At 35.5% G+C, this 20,255-nt stretch overlaps 3 protein-coding genes and 1 pseudogene across 4 annotated transcripts in view; 2 read left to right on the forward strand and 2 right to left on the reverse strand.

The window, feature by feature from the left end:
* Positions 1-541: 541 nt before the first annotated feature.
* Positions 542-3,254, reverse strand: LOC107661482 (troponin I, slow skeletal muscle-like). Its single transcript, XM_016451096.1, has 9 exons — positions 3,179-3,254; positions 2,682-2,751; positions 2,574-2,577; positions 2,442-2,486; positions 2,224-2,355; positions 1,739-1,828; positions 1,472-1,645; positions 1,248-1,358; positions 542-1,155 (listed from the first exon to the last, which is right to left on the reverse strand). Exons 2-8 carry the CDS (start codon positions 2,690-2,692, stop codon positions 1,272-1,274), a joined length of 543 nt encoding a protein of 180 aa, XP_016306582.1. The 5' UTR covers positions 2,693-2,751; positions 3,179-3,254; the 3' UTR covers positions 542-1,155; positions 1,248-1,271.
* A 292-nt stretch (positions 3,255-3,546) lies between these two features.
* On the reverse strand, positions 3,547-8,633 carry tnni4b.1 (troponin I4b, tandem duplicate 1). The gene is made up of 8 exons (XM_016451097.1): positions 8,560-8,633; positions 7,212-7,243; positions 7,084-7,087; positions 6,957-6,998; positions 6,155-6,286; positions 5,965-6,054; positions 4,540-4,713; positions 3,547-4,442 (listed from the first exon to the last, which is right to left on the reverse strand). The coding sequence occupies exons 2-8, from the start codon at positions 7,220-7,222 to the stop codon at positions 4,356-4,358; spliced, it is 540 nt and encodes a 179-aa protein (XP_016306583.1). The 5' UTR covers positions 7,223-7,243; positions 8,560-8,633; the 3' UTR covers positions 3,547-4,355.
* A 3,704-nt stretch (positions 8,634-12,337) lies between these two features.
* LOC107661499 (interleukin-17 receptor A-like) lies at positions 12,338-16,918 on the forward strand (annotated as a pseudogene).
* A 250-nt stretch (positions 16,919-17,168) lies between these two features.
* Positions 17,169-20,255, forward strand: part of LOC107661485 (pseudouridine-metabolizing bifunctional protein C1861.05) — a 22,376-nt gene continuing 19,289 nt past the window's right edge. The window contains exons 1-2 of one of the 2 annotated variants that reach the window (XM_016451098.1): positions 17,169-17,593; positions 17,822-17,970. In XM_016451098.1, the coding sequence (XP_016306584.1) occupies positions 17,904-17,970 (67 nt within the window). In that variant the 5' untranslated portion in view covers positions 17,169-17,593; positions 17,822-17,903. Of the gene's footprint in view, positions 17,971-20,255 lie in introns of both variants that reach the window. The other variant, XM_016451099.1, reaches the window with a different exon arrangement.

The following is a 20,255-nucleotide window of genomic DNA, read 5'->3' on the forward strand; positions in this document are numbered from 1 at the left end:
TACTTCTTTCCCTTCAGAATTGTGAGATATTGACTCGCAATTCTTAGAAAAAAGTCGGAATTGTCAGACGCTATTTTTTTATTCCATGGTGAAAACAATCAAAACAGAATTGTGAGATGTAAATGCAGAATTCTCAGAAAAAGTCAAAATTGCTAAATGAAAATTCAGAAAAGATGTAAACTCGCAATTACAATTTTATAACTTGCAACTGTGAGAAATAATCTCACAATTCTGAGAGAAAAAAGTTAGAATTGTGACATAAAAAGTTGCAATTTTTTTTATTCCATGGTGGAAACAAACAAAACAGAATCGACATGTAAACACATACTGTAATGTTTAGAAAAAAAGGTCAAAGAAATAAACTCGCAATTACAAGTATATAACTTGCAACAGTGAGAAATAATCTCGCAATTCTGAGAAAAAAAGTCTGAATTTTGACATTTAAACTTAAACCATTAAAATTGAATGGCAATTGTTGTCAATTAGCATGTATCAAGGTCTGTTAGTCTGACGTTGCAGAAATTGCACTGGCACGATTTCAGTTGGTCAACTAAAGAGTTTTTGGGATGTTTTAATAACAAAATTAAATGAGTGATTTAGTTTGAAAAGCTTTAAAAGTGCATGTATTTTTTTAAGTTCCACACATTTACAAATATAGTTGATTGATGTTAGAACAACTGAAGGTATTCCTGGGAGACAGCAGTTGTGTTATGTCTGTTATGAAGTGAGGTCAAATAGATAAAAGTGCATGGCAAGTTCAGAGCCTTCAGGTTCTGCTACATTTAGGGCTGTTGTATCCAAACATTTCCAGAGGTCTTCTGATCTGAAGTCCTAAGTGTCAGTCCTTGTTGCAGGCACTTTGCATTTTTTTTTTAAGTAAGGGGCAAAATATTTAGGCTTTCTTTGATGTGTTTTTATTTTTAAGACAGAAAATGGGCTCAGCATCACAGAAACAAGTAGATCAAGTAGACATCAAGTAAGTTTCAGACACTGTTTTCTTGTCTAAATAACTTATATGCAGTTTCCTTTTAACTAAAATATAATATTAAACCATAATCCTAAGCTATTATTACAATAGGATATATGTGTTATATGAACTTGCATTGAATTGTACATTCATTTTAAGAAGTTTATTAATTCTGGTGTAGTTGTCACCTGAAAGAAAACAAATAAAATTCAGTGCTTAAAGTGTAGGTAAAATATTTGAAGTAAGACATTCTCAATCAAAAGATCATTGACAAACAAACCATAAAGTTTTTCAAATGTATCTTCTATTGTCCAGCATCAAACAGCTTCTTCCTGCCCTCCATTCCAGACATGGCCTCCACATTCTTACGCCAGTCAGTCACCTCTTCTTTCTGGGAGAGGAACAGGTGTAACAACAGGTATGTGTTAAACTAGCTCGAAAATACATATGCATTACCACTCAGAATTGTATTTTTTCCTTTACATGACTTGTCACATGACTTACCTTCTCATCTTCTTTCTTGACTGTCTTGAGGTTGGCTTTGAAATCCACAGACTCTTTGACCCTGGAGCCCAAAAGAGCACCCAACATGGCATCGGCAGAGATCTTCACCCTCTTCAGTGCAGGTCTCTTCATTTTACCTCTAAGTTCGGTAATCTTGATGTTCAGATCTGCAATCTGAAGCAGACACATGCATTTATTATAGTGAATCGACATAAAGTGTATTTTCATTGAATCTACGTAATAAGATAAACGGTGGTGGTGTAGTACCTCCTTTTCATTTTTGGCCACCTTGGCGTTGATATCATACCTCTCTTCATCTACAACATCAATCTTTTGATGGAGGTCTTTACAGAGAGCCTGAAAACAAAGTATTGTACCAATAAAATGACCTTGGGAAATTACTGATGCGGTTGTTAATGCTATTTTTAGATTTAGAAAATCAATGAAGCTAAAATACTTTACATTTTTTTCAGCATTTATGTTCCGTACAGATGGCACCAATTCTTAAATAATAATCTTACAAATTTAAATGCGCTTTTTAATTTAAAAAATATTTTTTTAATTAATAAAATTAAAAAGTAATTAGCACCATCATTTCAATTAATGATTTGCACCAAATCATCATGTAATAAATATGAAAACATAAATAAAAATGAATTGAATACCTATTTTTATTCATTAAAATGTTTAATTAATTACTTATATATATATTTTTTAATTAATTAAAAGTATCATTTTTGAATTAGGTTTACCTGAAGCTCTTGAACAGACAGACCGGACAGTTGTAGAGGTGGCACTCTCTCACGCAAGGTGGTCTCTCTCTCCCTCTGCTTGTCTTCTTTTTCAGTCACAAGCATAGAGGTTGCCTTCTTCAGCAGCTTTGTCTGAAGCAAAACATGTCAGAAGGTATTGTTAAATGCATCATCTTCAGGAATTATATCTTCTCTGTAAAACGAACAGAACCAAATACCTTTAAGAACAACCTCCTGGATGCCGAAATCTTAGATTTGGGTCGCTGCAAGAATTAAGCGCAATCGGATTTTGTTGGGGGAAAAAATGATATTGCCATATACAAAAATTTTAAGTAATAAAATCCACTTACCTGTCTAAATTGGCCATTTTCAATTTATGAAAAGAAATAAAAGTAGGCATGTTTTAAACATTTACAGCAAGATATAGATATTAACAACTTAAAAGACTGAATACTTACGACTCAGACATTGTGAGCTTCTAAGTACTTCCTTTTTATGACTAATCTGGTGTAAATCACTAGTCAAAATCTGAAATAGAAAGATTGGTGACTCATAAGCACAGTTATTATTACTAGAATTCACTTCATAAGTAGTATTTTGGAAGCACATGACACTTTAACAAACCATGCATTATACATTTTTTAGCACCCATTCTCAACATCACACACAAATCCATTTCTGATGGATAAACCAGATTTAGAAAGAAAATCTTTTTCTCCTAGACAGCAGTGAGATTAAATGAGGTGCAAATTGAGTCTTTTAATATCCTCTGACTTCAGAAGAGATCTCAACATTGTAACCAGCCATGTCTCATCAAAGCTTTTAAAGATCAAACTATCTGAGCTATGCTACGCATTAATTTGATGTCAGCAGTTATATTTCATAGGTAATTTTTAGAGCAATTAAACGCATTGGTTTTACAGTTAACGGTGACAAATAGTGCAATAGTTCATACCTGTTCCTCCAAAGACCACTCCAAGGCAATGAGAGTGTGACAATGTCAGTGCACAAGAAAACCCAGGCAAATTTTATGGCCTCTTTGGCCTCCTCTGAGTGGCTCACTAAAATAGACTGAAGCCTTACACCCTGAGGCTCATTTTACTCAGCACCATCAAAACACAATTGCACACGTTGTCCACTGCCAGTCACTCTTCATTTCCCATTGTTTGACCCTACAAGGCAGAAAAGGCTTTGCTGAAGTCAGCCATAGCTGTATGACCTCTTCTGTACTGTAAATGAAAGTGATCGTCTAGTTAGCTTGAAAAATGTAACTTTTATTCAATATCTTCAGTCAGCAGTTTAATATGGAACAACATATTAAACTGATATGAAGATATGAATTAGTGTATATGTTGTCTCTTCATGTTTTATACTTATACAGTCTTGTTTACATTTCCAGTAGGTTTCCAATGGATTTCCAAATAGTTTGAAATGCAAATAAATGATACCATCGCTGCATTGAATTTGAGTAAATATACACAAAGCATGTGGCAACTTAAGACCAGTTATGCACTCGCAAGGTACACAACCAAGTGTAGCAATGCATTTCAAGGACAGCGTTTGTTTTGCAAGGGAACTGCAGTGACACAACGTGTTTCTTTGTGCATGGGGTCATTTAATTTTGGAATGCCATTACATTGCAGTTTTTACTTTCAGTAGCATAGAAAGTGTTACAATAGCTGACATCTTTTATTCCTAAACAGCACTATTTCACAACATTGCATTCGATTCATTTCCAGTCTGATTATAAATCTCATGCATATTATTATGAATATTTAACATTTCATACACAAAATATCAAATTTGGCTTCAGACGCATTGATACATAATCTGTCCACAAATTGCAGCAAAGGACAAACTAAGTGCTAAGGTCACCTACAAAAACACTTAAACCTATATGCACATCATAAACAGTTTTTGTGTGTTTAAGTGACATTATTAGTCACAAGAAATCAAATTTATACAGTTTGGATTTTCTTGCTTCCAACCATTTATGTTAGAAGCCTTCTCGTCTGGGTACACATTTCTTGTTATAGAGTCTGAGAAGTAAAAAACAACGTCAACCCTGAATTTTACAAGCTTGGTAGGTAAATGTGCTGGATGTCAAGTCACAAGTTTACTTTGTAACATTTTTATTGTCCAGCATCAAACAGCTTCTTCCTGCCCTCCATTCCAGACATAGCCTCCACATTCTTACGCCAGTCAGTCACCTCTTCTTTCTATAAATGGGACAAATATAAATATAGGTTTAGAATGAGCTTTGATTTATATAAATGATGAATGAATTTATATGCCAACATAGATAAAATGCATTACCTTCTCATCTTCTTTCTTTACTGTCTTCAGGTTGGCTTTGAAATCTGACTTTGATGACATTTTGGATTCAGTCAGCGCATCGAGCTTGGCATCGTGTGACTTCTTAACTCTCTTCAGTTTGGTGCGTTGCTTTGTACCCTTCATTTCCCAAATCTTCTGGGTCAAGGACTGGATCTGAAATGGACCACAATGATGGTAACTTGTGAATCAATTGTTTTGATGTCAGTTTTGTATTTATTCATTTGAGAGGAGTGTTGTAAATGTAATAAGAAAAATGTATTATTGACAAAAATATAGAAAAAATTCAGTAATTGAAATAAAGCTTGAATAAAATAAATATAAATATTAGATGACAAAAAACTAACTGAAACTTTAAAAACGTAAATGTAAATTAGAACTGTTGCCTCTGCAACTAGCTGAAGTAATAAGTTAAAAGTACTAAAATGACTAAAACTGAAATCAAAATAAAATAAAGATTAAAATAATAATTGGCAAAAGAACAAAAATACCAAAACATTAACTACAATTAAAATACAAATATAAAAAATAAAAGCTAATTCAAAATATTGATCAATACTGTAAGAGTTTATAAATAATACTAAAATATCTTTGCTTGATAGACATTGTGCAGGCACAATTTTCATATTCCCTGGGAATCCATAACCTTATCATAGTCATGTTTCCATCCACCTATTTTTATGCTCATTTTGGATTATCGCATAAAAAACCGCTGGATGGAAACGCCAAGATGCGCATAAATTCCAAAAATGTGCATAAAAAATGTATGCGCACAACTGAGAGGATAAACTTTTTATCCGATAAGAAAAAATGTGCATAAACTACGATGGAAACACATTTACCGAATAAATTCCACCATGTGCATTGAAAAAGTCATGTGACTTTGCGCTATGAGACGGGATAAATTGATTAACCAGTGGACCGATCTCGTTCACAGCATCTATATGTTGTTTTGGTCGCTCTGAAATGCCTGAGGAAAGTCTGTTATCAAAGTATTTCTGTATAATTACTGTCTTACACGACTGCGTTCCCAAACAGCAGGCATCCACCTCTAAAAGCAATGACCGCATTTATTGTGTTTCGTCTGCTGTCTCTCTGAAGCGCAAGTAATTTATTACATATAAAAACTATTATATTCAGTGGCTTCTCCTAGTTTACTTAGAGATATTTAGTGCCAGTTTATCAGGAAGTGACGAATTCGCATCTTTGGATGGAAACATAGCTATTGTTGGTGTCATTAACAACGGTTAGGTTATGGGTTTGAATCCCAATTCAAATATTTAATGCTTTATTTAGTAGAACCGCGGGATCTTAACACTTGGTAACATTTGTATTCATGAATAAACTACTACTTAATCATTCGTTTGTCTTTGTAAAAGTGGTCACAAAACATCACAAAACCATTACCTCTTTTTCATTTTTAGCCACTTTCATTTCAAGATCGTATCGAGCCTCATCAACAACATCAATCTTGCGGTGAAGCTCTTTGCAAAGTTCCTGAAAAAAAAAAAACACTGAAGACATTCATGAATATATACAGTACTGTATATTTATTTCTGCATGTTGCTTGTGCAGAAATGCTTATTCAAGAAAATACCTGGAGCTCCTGTGCAGACAGACCAGATAGTTTGAGAGGGGGAACCCTCTCATTAAGAGCCTCATCCCTCTCTATTTTATTCTGCTCTTTTTCAGCTGCCAGCATAGACGTGGCCTTCTTCAATAATTTGCTCTGTAACGTAACAGCACTGATGAGACTATAAAGCTCCAGAAGATTAGCACATAGCTTAGCGCATAGCACAACACACTGCTAACACAGCCAGCCGTTTCGTCATGGATTCTAGTCTCGCCTTTCATTACATACATTACATTTAATATGTGCATATGTTCACTAACCATATCATTATTACTAAAAATATGACATACCGTTGAAAAGTTTGGGGTCAGAATGTTATACTCACAAAGGCTGCATTTATTTGATCAAAAATACAGTAAAAACAGTACAGTAAAAATTTAAAATAACTTCTATTTTTTTATTTGAATATATTTTAAAATGTAATTTATTCCTGTGATGCAAAACTGAATTTTAAGCATCATTACTCCAGTCTTCAGCGTTTTCATGATCCTTCAGAAATCATTCTAATATGCTGCTTTGCTGAAACATATCATATTATTGTTGAAAACAGTTGTGCTGCTTAATATTTTTGCGAAAAACTGATATGAAATTTTTAATATGAAATTTAGATATTTGGTAATATTATAAATGTCTTTACTGTCACTTTTGATAAATTGAATGCATCCTTGCTGAATAAAAGTATTACGTTATTAATATTAATATGAATGAATTTCTTTAAAAAATAACTTATTAAACAGTGTATTTAATTAAAAAACAGACAACTTACTTTTAAGAGCAGCCGCCTTGTGGCAGTATACTTAGTTTTTTTCTGAAAAACAATACAAGTCATATTTAATCTCTCCAAATTATTTTTGAATAATTTATGAATTATGGTATATCTTCCCAAAACTTACCGGTCTACAACGACGAAGCACAGAGCAATGCGATAAGAAAAAAAAAAGAAACACAAAAATGCGTTAACAAAAGAGATCAATAGATCCACTCTACAATTTTAATAATAGGGCTGTCAAAGTATACTTACCCTTCAGACATGTTTTTTTCTCTGTATAGACGCTGAAAATGAAAACTTTTTATTATTCTTTGTAAAAGAATTTAAAAACACATATAAAGACATCACATGTGATCACATTATATCTCGCATTAAATGGAAAATGGCTGTCCATGTATGTGATCCTAAATATCTTGGAGGTGATGATATCATTCAGTGTGTATGAATCTGTGCGTCAGATTTGCGTCGCTAGGAAACATTCTTACAGTCCACACATAGAACATAGTCTGGAAAGGTGACGAGTGCCAAGTATTTAAAAGGTGGAGGAGTCACAATGTAGAGGAAAATTTAATTTGGGACCCTCGTATCCAAAGAAGACTCTTTATATAAAGCCCTGGTGCCAAGCACTCTATCCGTACCTATTCATTGCATTCGAACCTATTGTGCCTGATAAGGAACATGCTTGTTAGTGTTCCCAGCCTGGCTAAATTTGAACATTGCTGCCATTCTTTCATATGGCCCAGTTTCAAGCTCTAGCCTTGAACTCACTACACTGGACACTAATACTTTCATACGGATCCTGGCTAGAACTCAAGTTTTTGGAAAAGATAGCTGTTATTTCAAACTAAATTGTCAGGATATTTTGAGTTGTTTGCTAAAAAGTAAAAAAAAATGCACTGTTAATTTTTTAAATGCATTTTATTTCCAAAACCCTCCAACATTTAATTCTTGGAAGCCAGAACTTAATTTTGGGAAAAGATAGCTTTTATTTTTAACAAAATTATCTGAGTATAATGAGGAAACATGTTAAATGATGTTCAAAGTTTTATGCTTTTGATTTCCAAAAAAACAACATACAACTTGTGTATGGTTACCTTTTTTTTTTTTTTTTTTACTTTTGAGTGCTTAAGTGCAAGACAAACCATCTGAGAACAGGTTTCGTGGTCTAATTGGTTCAGCGAGCCAATTCTCTGGCTAAGTCAAGAACGTTGGATCTTGTATCCACACTTCTCCATGTCTAAGCTAGCCGTGAAACAGCTACAGTATTTCATAACATACATTCCTTAAAGTTGACACAAATGGCTTGTTACGGAAATACATGGCGCGGTGTTTGCTAATCCCTGCGGGGAGCCGCGGTTATGACACGGGAGAATATAGGATGTTCATATACATTCATCCATCCTCCAACAGTTAAGGTGTGAGTATGATTATCTTTGAATGTCTAAATGTGTGCTGTAAATCTATGAACGATAAACAGACCATAGAGTGCAAATCCCCTCAAATGTTTAGCAATAAACCCAACATCCTTAAGTATTTATGACAACATGTGTGGGTCCATTAAACTTGGTGTAAACATGCTGTGAATGCTTGCAGGACTTACCTTGAGCTAGTAGGCAGTCAGAGCAGGATGAGTTGTGTGGTGCCGTCAAAGAAAAACAAACGTTATATGTTTTTCGTGATAGATTTATGGGTTGAATCCTGCGTGTGAATGGCTCACTAAAATAGACCCCCGTTACGTCCCTTGTACTCACGTGTGCAAATATCTGGGCAATTTGTTCTCCCATCTCCACCTTCTTCAGTGGCATTTGCACAGAACGGGGTGTGTATGTCCTCCAGGACAGGGACATGCACATTTCCAAATGACACACTAGTGCAGGGGTCATGCACTTCAATTCTTTTCTCTGTTGCACTTGCAACTTGCAATCAGGCTTATTATGGTTAACTTAAACTAAAACGATTCAAAATACATTTTTGTTCATTAAAATAAAGCTGAAATAAATATTAGATTAAAATGTTTTTTTAAATGTTGCTTTGGCAACTAACTGAAATAAGTTTAAGTTAATACACTCCACTTATTAACTAAATACATACAAGATTAAAAAATAAAATAAAATACAAATAAATACAAAGTAAATGTGAACTAAAACTGAAATAAAAACCAAATAAATGTTAATAGTGTTATTCAAAAAGAACTAAAACTAATATTTATTACAAAATTACTCAAACTTAAAATAATATTAAAACGAAAATGTAAAAATAAATTAAAAATAAAAGCTAATTAAAAATATTAATAAAACCTAAAATAATATATAAATAATACTAAAATAACACTGCTGGTAATGAACATTTTAAAGATTCATTTAGAGGTTTGTTCATTTTGACTTATCTGATAAAACAAACACTTCTGCATAAGGATAAAATTAAATTGTTAACACTTTACAATAAGGTCCCACTTGTTAACATTACATAACTACATTAATTAACATGAACTAACAATGAAAAAATACTTTTAAAGCATTTATTAATCTTATTTAATGTTTGTTTCAAGATTTTCTAATACGTTATTAAAATCAAAGTATTTATATTAATATTATTTAATGGAGCTGGGGTAACTGAGCTTACAATTACAGTTGTATTTTTATTTACTAGTGCCAACAAAGATTAATAAATACTGTAACAAATGTATTGCTCATTGTTAGTTAATTCATTAATTAGTGTTATCTAATGGGACCTTATAGTAAAGTGTTTAATTTAATTTAATTTAATTGCACTGTAACTTTGTGAATTCATAAAATAAGCTTATTTTGTTAACATATATGATTTGTTCATTCAGCAATTGTAATAAAATGTTCTCCTCGTAAATGCAAAAGTTAACTTGCCTTTTCATTAACCTGCGTTCTTGTGTTTGAGGACCATAAAAGCAGAGTTCTTCAAGGCTATGGAGGCCACGTGCTGTGTAAATGGAGTGAGGGCAGACAGTAACTCATGTGTACTTGTTTAGAAGGGACTGATAGCACCGTCCTAAAAGTCTGAAGGTTTTAATTATAATTCGAACAAGGTCGTATGATTATAGTGCACTTAAATCTCATTCTAGGCCACAAAAAGCAACTTACGTGAACATAATGGCAAAGCGCTCAATGACGATGTGACATGGTAGTATTTTTATGAGATATAAAGTGATGTTGACCTTTGTGTGCTGATATGTCATGTAGGCCCAGCATGTGACTAATTTCAGCTTCCAGTGATGATACTGTGCCATGAGTTTTTACTGTGTGACAGGATGAGACGGGTTTTGCAAGCGCTTCTCAAATCCTCTGCTGACTGCTGGCATGTAGTGGTAGTTATCAATGTCAGCAGACCTTGTGAAGTCATTTTAGTGGAAGTTTGCTGTGCAATAAAAGTGTGATCTGTAATGAAACTATGATTCTGTAGGGTGACGTGTGTTTAAAGTCTCTGGCTAATGGTGTTACAATTTTGTATGAAAATAACATTTACTAGAATGTAAGACACAACTGCTGTTTGAAGAGATATAGAAAGTAAATATATTGCTCATATATTGATCCAAATTACCCTGTTAATTATTCGTTGAACTGACATGGGCCCTCTAGTGGTAATGAGGTGATTTTTTTGCCTTTTAGACGTCTTGCTGGTCATTTGCGGTTGTGAACAATTGTTTATTATTCTTTATAGTTCTTTTATACTACCATTCAAAAGTTTTTTTTCTAAAGCTGCATGATTCATTTGATAAAAAATACAGTTAGTTGAAGCAGTAATATTTTGAAATTATATTACAGTTGAACTGTTTTCTGTTTTAAAGGGGTCATATGATGCGATTTCAATTTTTCCTTTCTCTTTGGAGTGTTACAAGCTCTTGGTGCATAAAGAAGATCTGTATAACGCGTAAAAAGATTACATAATTATATAATTACATAATTAAGTCCCCATTGGATGCAACAAATGCCTCGATTATAATGGGTTTTAATGTTTTTGTCCCATTACTATACTCTTAAAATGATTCAGGAGACCTGTTACCACAACTTAAATAAATGCATGGTTGAAAGTTAACATTTTTAATTTATTAATTTAATTAAACCTTTTAAGTTGCAAACATTATTTTGTAGAGTTCAGTTGACATAGTAATGTTGATCGTTACATTAACTTAATATTGTGTGTAATTTAAAAGTAAAAAAATGAAGTTGTTTTGTTAACTTTGGAAATTGGGTAGTGGATTTCTAGTTCCCAGCATGCTTTGCATCTGACTTGATAAGGAGAGTAAATGTTGAAATGGGAAAGTGAAGGGAAAAACATGCTAGTCTTTAATGCTGTTATGTTTGACATTTAAAAGAGTTTCTGTTGTGTTGAAGTCTTTGTGGTTACCATTGTGCTGAAGAGTAGACCACATGAAGGTAAACACAACTCTGTGCTAACTGCCAGTGACAGGTAACATCTTATTCTTACTCTTGTTCATTAAATGTACATGCTAAAAAAAAGTTACATTTAGCATGTTATCATAGCTGTGGATTTGAACTGAAAAAATAAAATATAAATTGGTTCCGGGCCCACAAATCCCTTAGTTGGAGCAACTTTATTTTTGAGTAATCAGCATAAAAATGTGTGCTTATGTTACAAATGATTAAGTTCTTCTAACTCAATGTAGTTTGCTGGTTGAACATAATTTCATTAGAAGCTGTCAGAACTGTTGCATTAAATTTTTTTTTTGAGCTAACATTTTTTAGAGTGTATATTTTTGTGGAATCTGTGATAATTTTTTTTTTATTTGTATGATTTTTGGCAAATAGAAAGCTAAAAAAAATAGCATTTATTTTATATACAGTATATATATATATATATATATATATATAATATTATGAATGGATTTGTTTAAATGTCAAACTTTGCTTGTTAAAATTGCTTTCTGGTGAAGTATAACCTAAATTTATCTAGTCCTGTGTTTCAGAAAATGAAACAAGTAGATCATCTTACATCTCAAAACCAAATTGCTATTAAAACTTTGAGTCTAACGTCCAACTTAGTATTAAATATAACAGTTTGACAAATAGCTGAGAATAGAAACTTTTTTAGCTGAATTCGTTGCATGTGTAGTTAAAGGACTTGATTTTAAGATAGACTTGAATAAAAAGACAATGTTCGTGAGAAAAGCTTTATATCTTCATGTGCGTCAGGCTCACCTCCTCCCCTTTATCAGATCCCGTGGTTTCCTCTAAATACAGATAGAATCTAAGAAAGCCATGAGAGGATGTTCGATGATCTGTCACGTCACTTAAAAAGCAGCAGTAATTGTCACAGTACCAGAGAAAACATTAAATACGATGGGTGTGATTTTTGTCTCTCTTTTCTCTCTGCTTTCATGTGTCATAATGAAAATCTCACCCCTGCATCTCATTGAACTCCCTCCGATGGAATGTTCTCAAGAGGTAAAGATGCTGTTTGTTCCCTTTTAGCCATTGACACTGACAACAACATTTTTCATTATGCTGTTTTCTGACAGGGAGTAAAATGCAAGATTGAAGTAGGCAAGTATTAGTTGATGTCTTCTTTAAATTGACAGTAATATGAGTTTTAAAGACAAAATCAAAGACATGTTTCTTTGATGGTCTTAGGTAACTGTTCAGATGAGGGTTTGGTGGTGCCAAGATACAAAGCCCCAGGGTTTCCTGATGTAACTGCAAAGGTAGCAGCCAAGAAAGATGACAGTGGACAGTTTGCACCAGTCCTATACATTACATGGAGCCAGTTACCGGATGGTAAGACAAGTATGATAACGTATAGCTATGCACAGGACTATAAATTATTTAAAAATAACCAAATAATTTCAATCAAATTGCCTTTTTGACCGGAAATGTTCTTCCTCTAACAGAACCTGTACAGATGGTCAGCATAATTATCTATTTAAAGCATTTATTAAATAAAATTATTTTCCTCAGGGAGTATATTGACTCTCATAGGGACTGAAGTGCTTGTGGTTGAAATGTCGACAAATCACAGCGTTTGTGTTCGTTACATTTTCCATAACACACTATCGTGTACAACAAACCCAGGACTGGGCAGGGTAAGAGTACTATTACTTATATAATCATATATCCACTGAAAAAGTGTACTTTGAAACAATTTTCACTCATAAATTGCTAGTAAATTTCACTAATGCAAAAAATAGCAAGCAACGCATTGAATTAAACATGAAATTTTGAAGTAAAAATACATAGTAGAAACATACTTCAATAATCTTTATTTACAGAATTTTTTTTTTTTATAATGTACTATGCAGTGTTATTCACACCATTGTTTCAGCTTTGCCTCTTTCCTTCATCTTTTTAGTGGACATTTTCTTTGGACAGAATTGTGCTCATCCCCCGACTTTAAATACCAGGTTTTTGTAACTAACTTACCAAAGCCAGACACAGGGAGCTATACAACAATAACCAACATCACAGTTCCAGGTGAGAATTAATCAATAACGCAATCAAACAGTTGAGATTTGATGATTAGATGTGTAGCAGACATTTAATCCGAAATGCTTTAACATGCTTTGGAAACATGGAAAATCTTCATTATGCCCTATTGGGATAATTCTGAAGTGATGTAAAGTGGTGTCCAATTCTTAAAAAGCAAACTACTGTTAGGTAAATCTGTTTGTCATTTTAGATCGCATTTGGGATACGAAGGTAGAATGGTCAGTGCGAAAAGATAAAGAAAACGGTGACTTGGTGATAACAATAGAATTTGAACCAGAAGAGTTCTCTGACCAATACAAAGTCTCCATCTGCAGTCCTGACCTTCAACCAGAACCGTTTCACATTGTCATAAAGGTACTTTAAATGTTCAGTATCTAAAAGACTCCACAGTGCCACCTGTTGTCTGTTCCATCATAAATGTATATTCATATATAGCATTAATATAGGAAGCACAGACAATATTATGAGCGTGAATGCTAAATTAATTCTGTTTTTAAGGATAACGAGCCATTTCTGAAGGTTAATTTCACGCTGGAAGCATGTCGGATAAATCACTGCAATTTGGAATTGGTGGTGAGTTATAGTACCGTTTATATGAGAGTACTGTTTGTAAATAATATTCAGTTGCATGAGGATGTTTTGTTAATAATTTTTCTCAAATCACTAAATGACTAAAAGATGCCCTGTTCAACAGATTCAGCCACTGTCTGTTCAAAGCATGAATAACTGTGTGGAATACAGAAGGAAATTTGATATCTGTCCCTGTATGTATTATACATTAACAATAAATGTCTTATTGCCTGTGTGTTTTTAATTAGCCAGCATTCAAATTAAGATACACAACAATTCAAATGTCTCAATGTATGGTTCATTTGACCTCTAGTTTGTTTTATTTGGTAGACTATTATCTTTATTAACATTTTAATGTCAGTTCTTCCAGGTGCTCCTGTTGTTTTTATCATTTTGGTGACACTGGGGCTGTTGTTGGCTTCATTGGCAGCTGCTGTTTGCATTTTTGGCTGTATTGTATTTTTGAAGAACAAGGATTTACATAAAGGTCAGTGCAAATAAAAAATCACATAAATAAGCAGATAACTTAGGCCCGGTTTCACAGACAGGGCTTAAGTTAAGCCAGGATTAGGCCATAGTTCAATTAGGACATTGAAGTATCTTATATAAACATGCCTTAGAATAAACATTACTGGTGTGCATCTTGAGACAAATTAATAGTACTAACATATTTTAAGAACAGTCAGTGCAAGTTTCTTTCAGTTGAAACAGCCCAGACATGCATTTTAGTCTGAGACTAGGCTTAAGCCTTGTCTGTGAAACGGGGGGTTAAAGTCGCATTGAAACAGAAGTAGCGACAGTATCCAAAAAGAAAAAATGTGGGGCGGAGACTTGACTGTATGCTCAGTTGTTGATTGTTGATTAGATTTCTCTCAAAAGTGGAGGCAGATATGCTGACTTTAATGGACTTTCGTGATTCAAAACACTATATATATTTTCTATGCAAGTAATCAGTCTGGACTCAAATTTCTATAGATATAATAGATACCCAGACAGCAACATAGTGTCGGCCCAGATCCGGCCCACATCTGGCCCATGTGAAATCCATGTGGGCCAGATGTGGGCCGGATCTGGGCCGAAACTGTCTGCTGTCTGGGTATAGTCTGGACTACTCACCCAATCAAAAAATATGTGCACATAAGATACGGATTTGAGAATTTGTATCTGAATGCTTCCACTATGAAAAAAATAGTCCATTAGGGGTGACTGACACAGATTGTGTTTTGTGTTTAAAAATGCAAGAAAAAATAAACCCCAAGTGTCCGAGTTGGGAGTTTGTGAGAAAATATGGCAGGCAAAATGTATGCATTTTTTTTAAATGAATGATTTGCTTTTTCATTTACGATAAAACGTCATTTACAATAAAAGCCAAACTTTGCATGTACAAAATATAATAGTATTGTACAATTATGATAAATTATAGGCTATAACAATTAGATTTACATGCATAAATTGAATAAAAACACAAAAAAGCAAAAACACACCCAATTCCCAAAGTCTTTATTCATCTTTATTCACCTTTTTTATTAAATCTAGTAAATTAATGCAGAAAAGGTGCATTGCCATCTTGATCCGAGTTATTGAAATGCAACTGACATCAAAATGACAACTTCCCATCTCTTAAAAATACAAACTTACCAGGAGTACCTCATTGCACCAATAGTGTAATAAAAGTCAAATATAGGCTACATTGTTCTGCAGTTTTCAATTGTTTTGCTGAATCTTTCACTCACTCTTTATTATCTCAATACATTTTGAAGGTTCCAAAGCTTTTGTATCTTAATAATATTAATGACTTTTGACAGAAACACCCTCCTCAGACAGCTCAACATGTGCAAAGGGTAAACTAGAGTGGAATCCCATTCACGAGCCTAAAAGGGTCATCATCATCTACTCTCTGGACCACCCCTTGTACAAAGAAGTCATCTTGAAGTTATGTGCCTTCATGAGGGCTAAATGTGGCACAGACGTCACTCTAGATCTCCTGGACTCCGCCTGGCTCAGCACAATCGGCAGAATTCAGTGGCTGGATATGCAAAGGGAACGAATCTCCAAGTCCTCAGATAAAGTCCTGATCTTGTGCTCTCCAGGCGTAAATGCCAAGTGGAAGGCCATGTGCGGTGAGCACAAAGTGAGACTCAAGGAGGATGAACGTTCACCCATAGGAGACATGCTCACGCCAGCTCTGAGCCTCATTATACCGGATTTTGTTCATGCTTCATCTTTCCACAAGTACATGCTGGCTTATTTTGATGACGTGTGCAGTGAGGATGACGTTCCAGCACCATTCAACGTCGTGGTGAAGTACAAACTCATGAAGCACTTTGAAGAACTTTACTTCCGAATACTAGACATGGAAAAACATGAGCCGGGACAGATTAAGTGCATTGAAGGCATCAGGGAGAATGATTACTTCAGCTGTCCATCAGGACGAGGACTTCAGGATGCTATTGAAGCTTTTAAAAATTACCAGCTGAAGAATCCAAATTGGTTTGAAATGGAGCTTTTGGACACTGATGATGAAGAAGAGGAAGCCATCTTGGAGTCAACGTTTCCTACAGACATTAACTATAGCTCTGTGACTGAATGCTATCAGCTGTTTGAAGAGCATAACGCTCATACATTTGTCAATATGATTAAGTATCAGAATGATGAACATGTTTTAAAGTCTTCTATCGCAGAGACAGCCATAATACTGAGCGAGAATTATTCAGTTCTTACCACAGATGTGCATTACAGTGGCTCAGTACAGAGTAGCATTACAGCTATTGATGTAAAAGGTTTACCAGCAACTAAACCTGTGGCACAACATGCTTTATGCTTACAGGCTCTGTGAAAATGTCTGATTTAAGCTTGACATCATCAGTCTACTGTAGCTATTACATTTCTATTCTGCTATATATTATAATTTCCTTTCTTTTTTTATTTTTGTTAATCTTTGTTTTATTCTATATAGTTATAAGTTCACTATAGTTAATTTGATTCTACACAATCATGTTAATTTGTTTACTTATAGGCCTACAGTAAAAAATTAAATGACATCTTATAAACACACAAAAAACACGTTTATGTGAGATAATTCAATTTGCTGGCAACTTTTATTAGATTATTTTGCTATGACAGGGTCAGCACATCATACAATAATTGTTTTGGGTGCTTTTTCCTTATTCTCAAATGTATAGGCAAGATTTATATTTGTCTACAAAACTCATCTCAAGCAGTTCATTCAGTCAGCTGAGTGAGTCTATATGAATGAAAGTGGCCTCGAGTTATGAAACCTCTTACAGAAAATAGAAGACAAAAATCCTATAGCAAAAAGAATGATTAAAAACAAACAAAAAATCTTTATATTCGTAGATATTACCGTTGTAAACCTTTATTCATTAAAATGCCCTTGTATATCCCCCATCTGACAGAAATTCTGAGTAAAAGGCGATTCTCAACTAGTACAAACAGACCCAACCGGATCAAAGTTCAACCTAGTGGAGTCCAGCCGAAAAGCAAACAGGTTAAATTGAGAGTTTAATATCCAGAATAAAAAAATTGGATTTATTTAAGCCGAGTCGTGACTGAAGTCAAGTGCTACTAAAAGTGAGTAGCCTAGCGCGAGAAGCGTTTTAATGAGCGAACGCAGCCTCGTTTCTGTCAGTCTTCATTGAGCGACTGAAGTTCTGAATTGTTTACTTGTCTTGGACCCGTGTGTTGGTTTTATGCTTAGTGTACTTCATCTTTTGAAACGTGCAGGGTTGTGACCATTGCTTATATCAGCACGTCACTTGTCTCAAACAAATAGAGCACGACTAATTGTTCCCTTTGAAGTTTGTGGAAACTCTCCAGCACACGGTGGCTTGATTGTATTTTACTTTGCGAGTTTTGCTGACCTGAAGATCAAGCTCTGAAGATGTGGAGGTTGTCTGCGTTTCTTAGACATTGCATTACAACTTCACCTAGCAGACATCGCAAAAAAGGTAAACTCACACAAACCACAGGTCTAGATTCAGGTATTTGCATTCAGAGCAACCATGTGCCAATTTAATTTATACATCTTACATCTGACTAATCGAACCACTGTAGATTATACACTGAGCATTTCATCCATAATTTATTATTTCCTGTAAATGTTGTTGCAAACCTGTTTTCTTATCTTCAGTGGAAAAAGGTATTTAGCAAAATGTCAAAGCTTTTACTTTCCATACAGTTAAAGTAAATGGGGACCTTGGCTGTCAGGCTCCAAAATGGCCAAAAAGCACCATAGAAGCAGTCCATGTGACTCGTGCAATATTCCACTTTATGAGGAACAGACCAACAATTTTTTTATTTTTGTTAATCTTTGTTTTTTTTTTCTGTATAGTTATAAGTTCACTATAGTTAATTTGATTCTACATAATCATGTTAATTTGTTTACTTACAGGCCTACAGTAAAAAATTAAATGACATCTTATAAACACACACAAAAAACACGTTTATGTGAGATAATTCAATTTGCTGGCAACTTTATCAGATTATTTAGCTATGACAGGGCCAGCACATCATACAATAATTGTTTTGAGTGCTTTTTCCTTATTCTCAAATGTATAGGCTAGATTTATATTTGTCTACAAAACTCATCTCAAGCAGTTCATTCAGTCATTCAGCATTTCATCCATAATTTATTATTTCCTGTAAATGTTGTTGCAAACCTGTTTTCTTATCTTCAGTGGAAAAGGGTATTTAGCAAAATGTCAAAGCTTTTACTTTCCATACAATTAAAGTAAATGGGGACCTTGGCTGTCAGGCTCCAAAAAGCACCATAGAAGCGGTCCATGTGACTCGTGCAATATTCCACTTTATGAGGAACAGACCAACAATTTTTAAAAATTGCATTTGCTTTCTCTATATCTGTAACGCGGGAGGCGTGACAACAGAGTTGAGGATCCAAATGCAGCTTTTATTCACAAGAGTGGTCAAAACAGGCAGGGTCAAACACCAGCAAACAGGTACAATCCAGGGTGAGACAAAAGAGCAATCCAATAAACAGTCCAAGGTCAAAAAACAAGAAGGCAAGGCAAGGAAACACAGAGACTTGGAACAGGGTACAGGCTAAATAATAATCAGCAATGTGTGTGTGGATGAGTGCAACCTTTATAGTGTCACTGATAGGAAACAGGTGTGGTGCAATAATGAGTTCCTAGGCAGGGGTTTATGGGGAATGGAGTCCGGAGAGAACCAAGACAAAACCCCTTATCGTGACAGAGCCCCCCCACTAAGAGCAGATTCCAGATTCTCCAAACAGAATTACGATAACAACTCACAGTCCATGGTGGAGTTGATGGAGGGAGGAACCATGAGGGGAGTGAAACAGGAGGGCTCAGGGGTCCGACTGACAGAAACGGAGCCGGTGGACGGGTGGCCCAAGGCGACGACAGAGAGCCGAAGAGCCAGGGTGACACTGAGGGATCAGAGGGCCATGGTGGAGCCGACGGCTCTGGCGACCGAGGCGAAGATGTGGTTCCAGAAGGCCGCGGTGGAGCCCGGAGGGATGGAGGGATGAGGCGAAGCCGGAGGAGTGTAGTCCTGAGGCGAGGGCAGGTCGACGAATGACCAAGGTGGAGCCGGAGGAACGAGGAAGCCTGGCGGAGCCGGTGGACTGACGGGCCACAATGGAGATGAGGGAGCTTTGAGCCAAGGCGACACCAAAGGGTCGACGGACCGAAGTGGAGTCCAGGGTCCAGGTCTCGGAGACGAAGATCTGGGATCCTCCAAGCTTGGTGTAGCTGGAGGCTGGCTGTCCCAAGGCCCAAGGCGACCATTCACCACCCTCAAAGGATGACCTGAGGGACAGACAGACAAAAGTGGAGACAGAACAAACAGCATGACAGGAGGAGGGAGAGGGAGGTTGGGTGGGACAACAAGTTCAAAACAGTGCTTATTCAGCGTGGTAGAGCAGGCAGAGAGTTCCGAGACGGCCTCCTTGGCCATGACTGGACAATCAGAGAGTTCAAATACGGCCTCCATAGCCATGACAGGACAATCAGAGAGTTCAAATACGGCCTCCATAGCCGTGACAGGACAGGCAGACAGTTCAAATACGGCCTCCATAGCCGTGACAGGACAGACAGAGAATTCACATACGGCCTCCATGGCCATGATAGGACAGGCAGAGAGTTCATAAATGAGCGCCGCCACCTCTGGAGGTTCTGCAGTGGGTGCCGCCACCTCTGGAGGTTCTGCAGCAGGTGCCGCCACCTCTGAAGGTTCTGGAGTGAGATCAGGA

The sequence above is a fragment of the Sinocyclocheilus anshuiensis genome, unplaced genomic scaffold (assembly GCF_001515605.1).
Source record: "Sinocyclocheilus anshuiensis isolate Anshui unplaced genomic scaffold, SAMN03320099.WGS_v1.1 scaffold491, whole genome shotgun sequence".
Lineage (NCBI taxonomy): Eukaryota > Metazoa > Chordata > Actinopteri > Cypriniformes > Cyprinidae > Sinocyclocheilus > Sinocyclocheilus anshuiensis.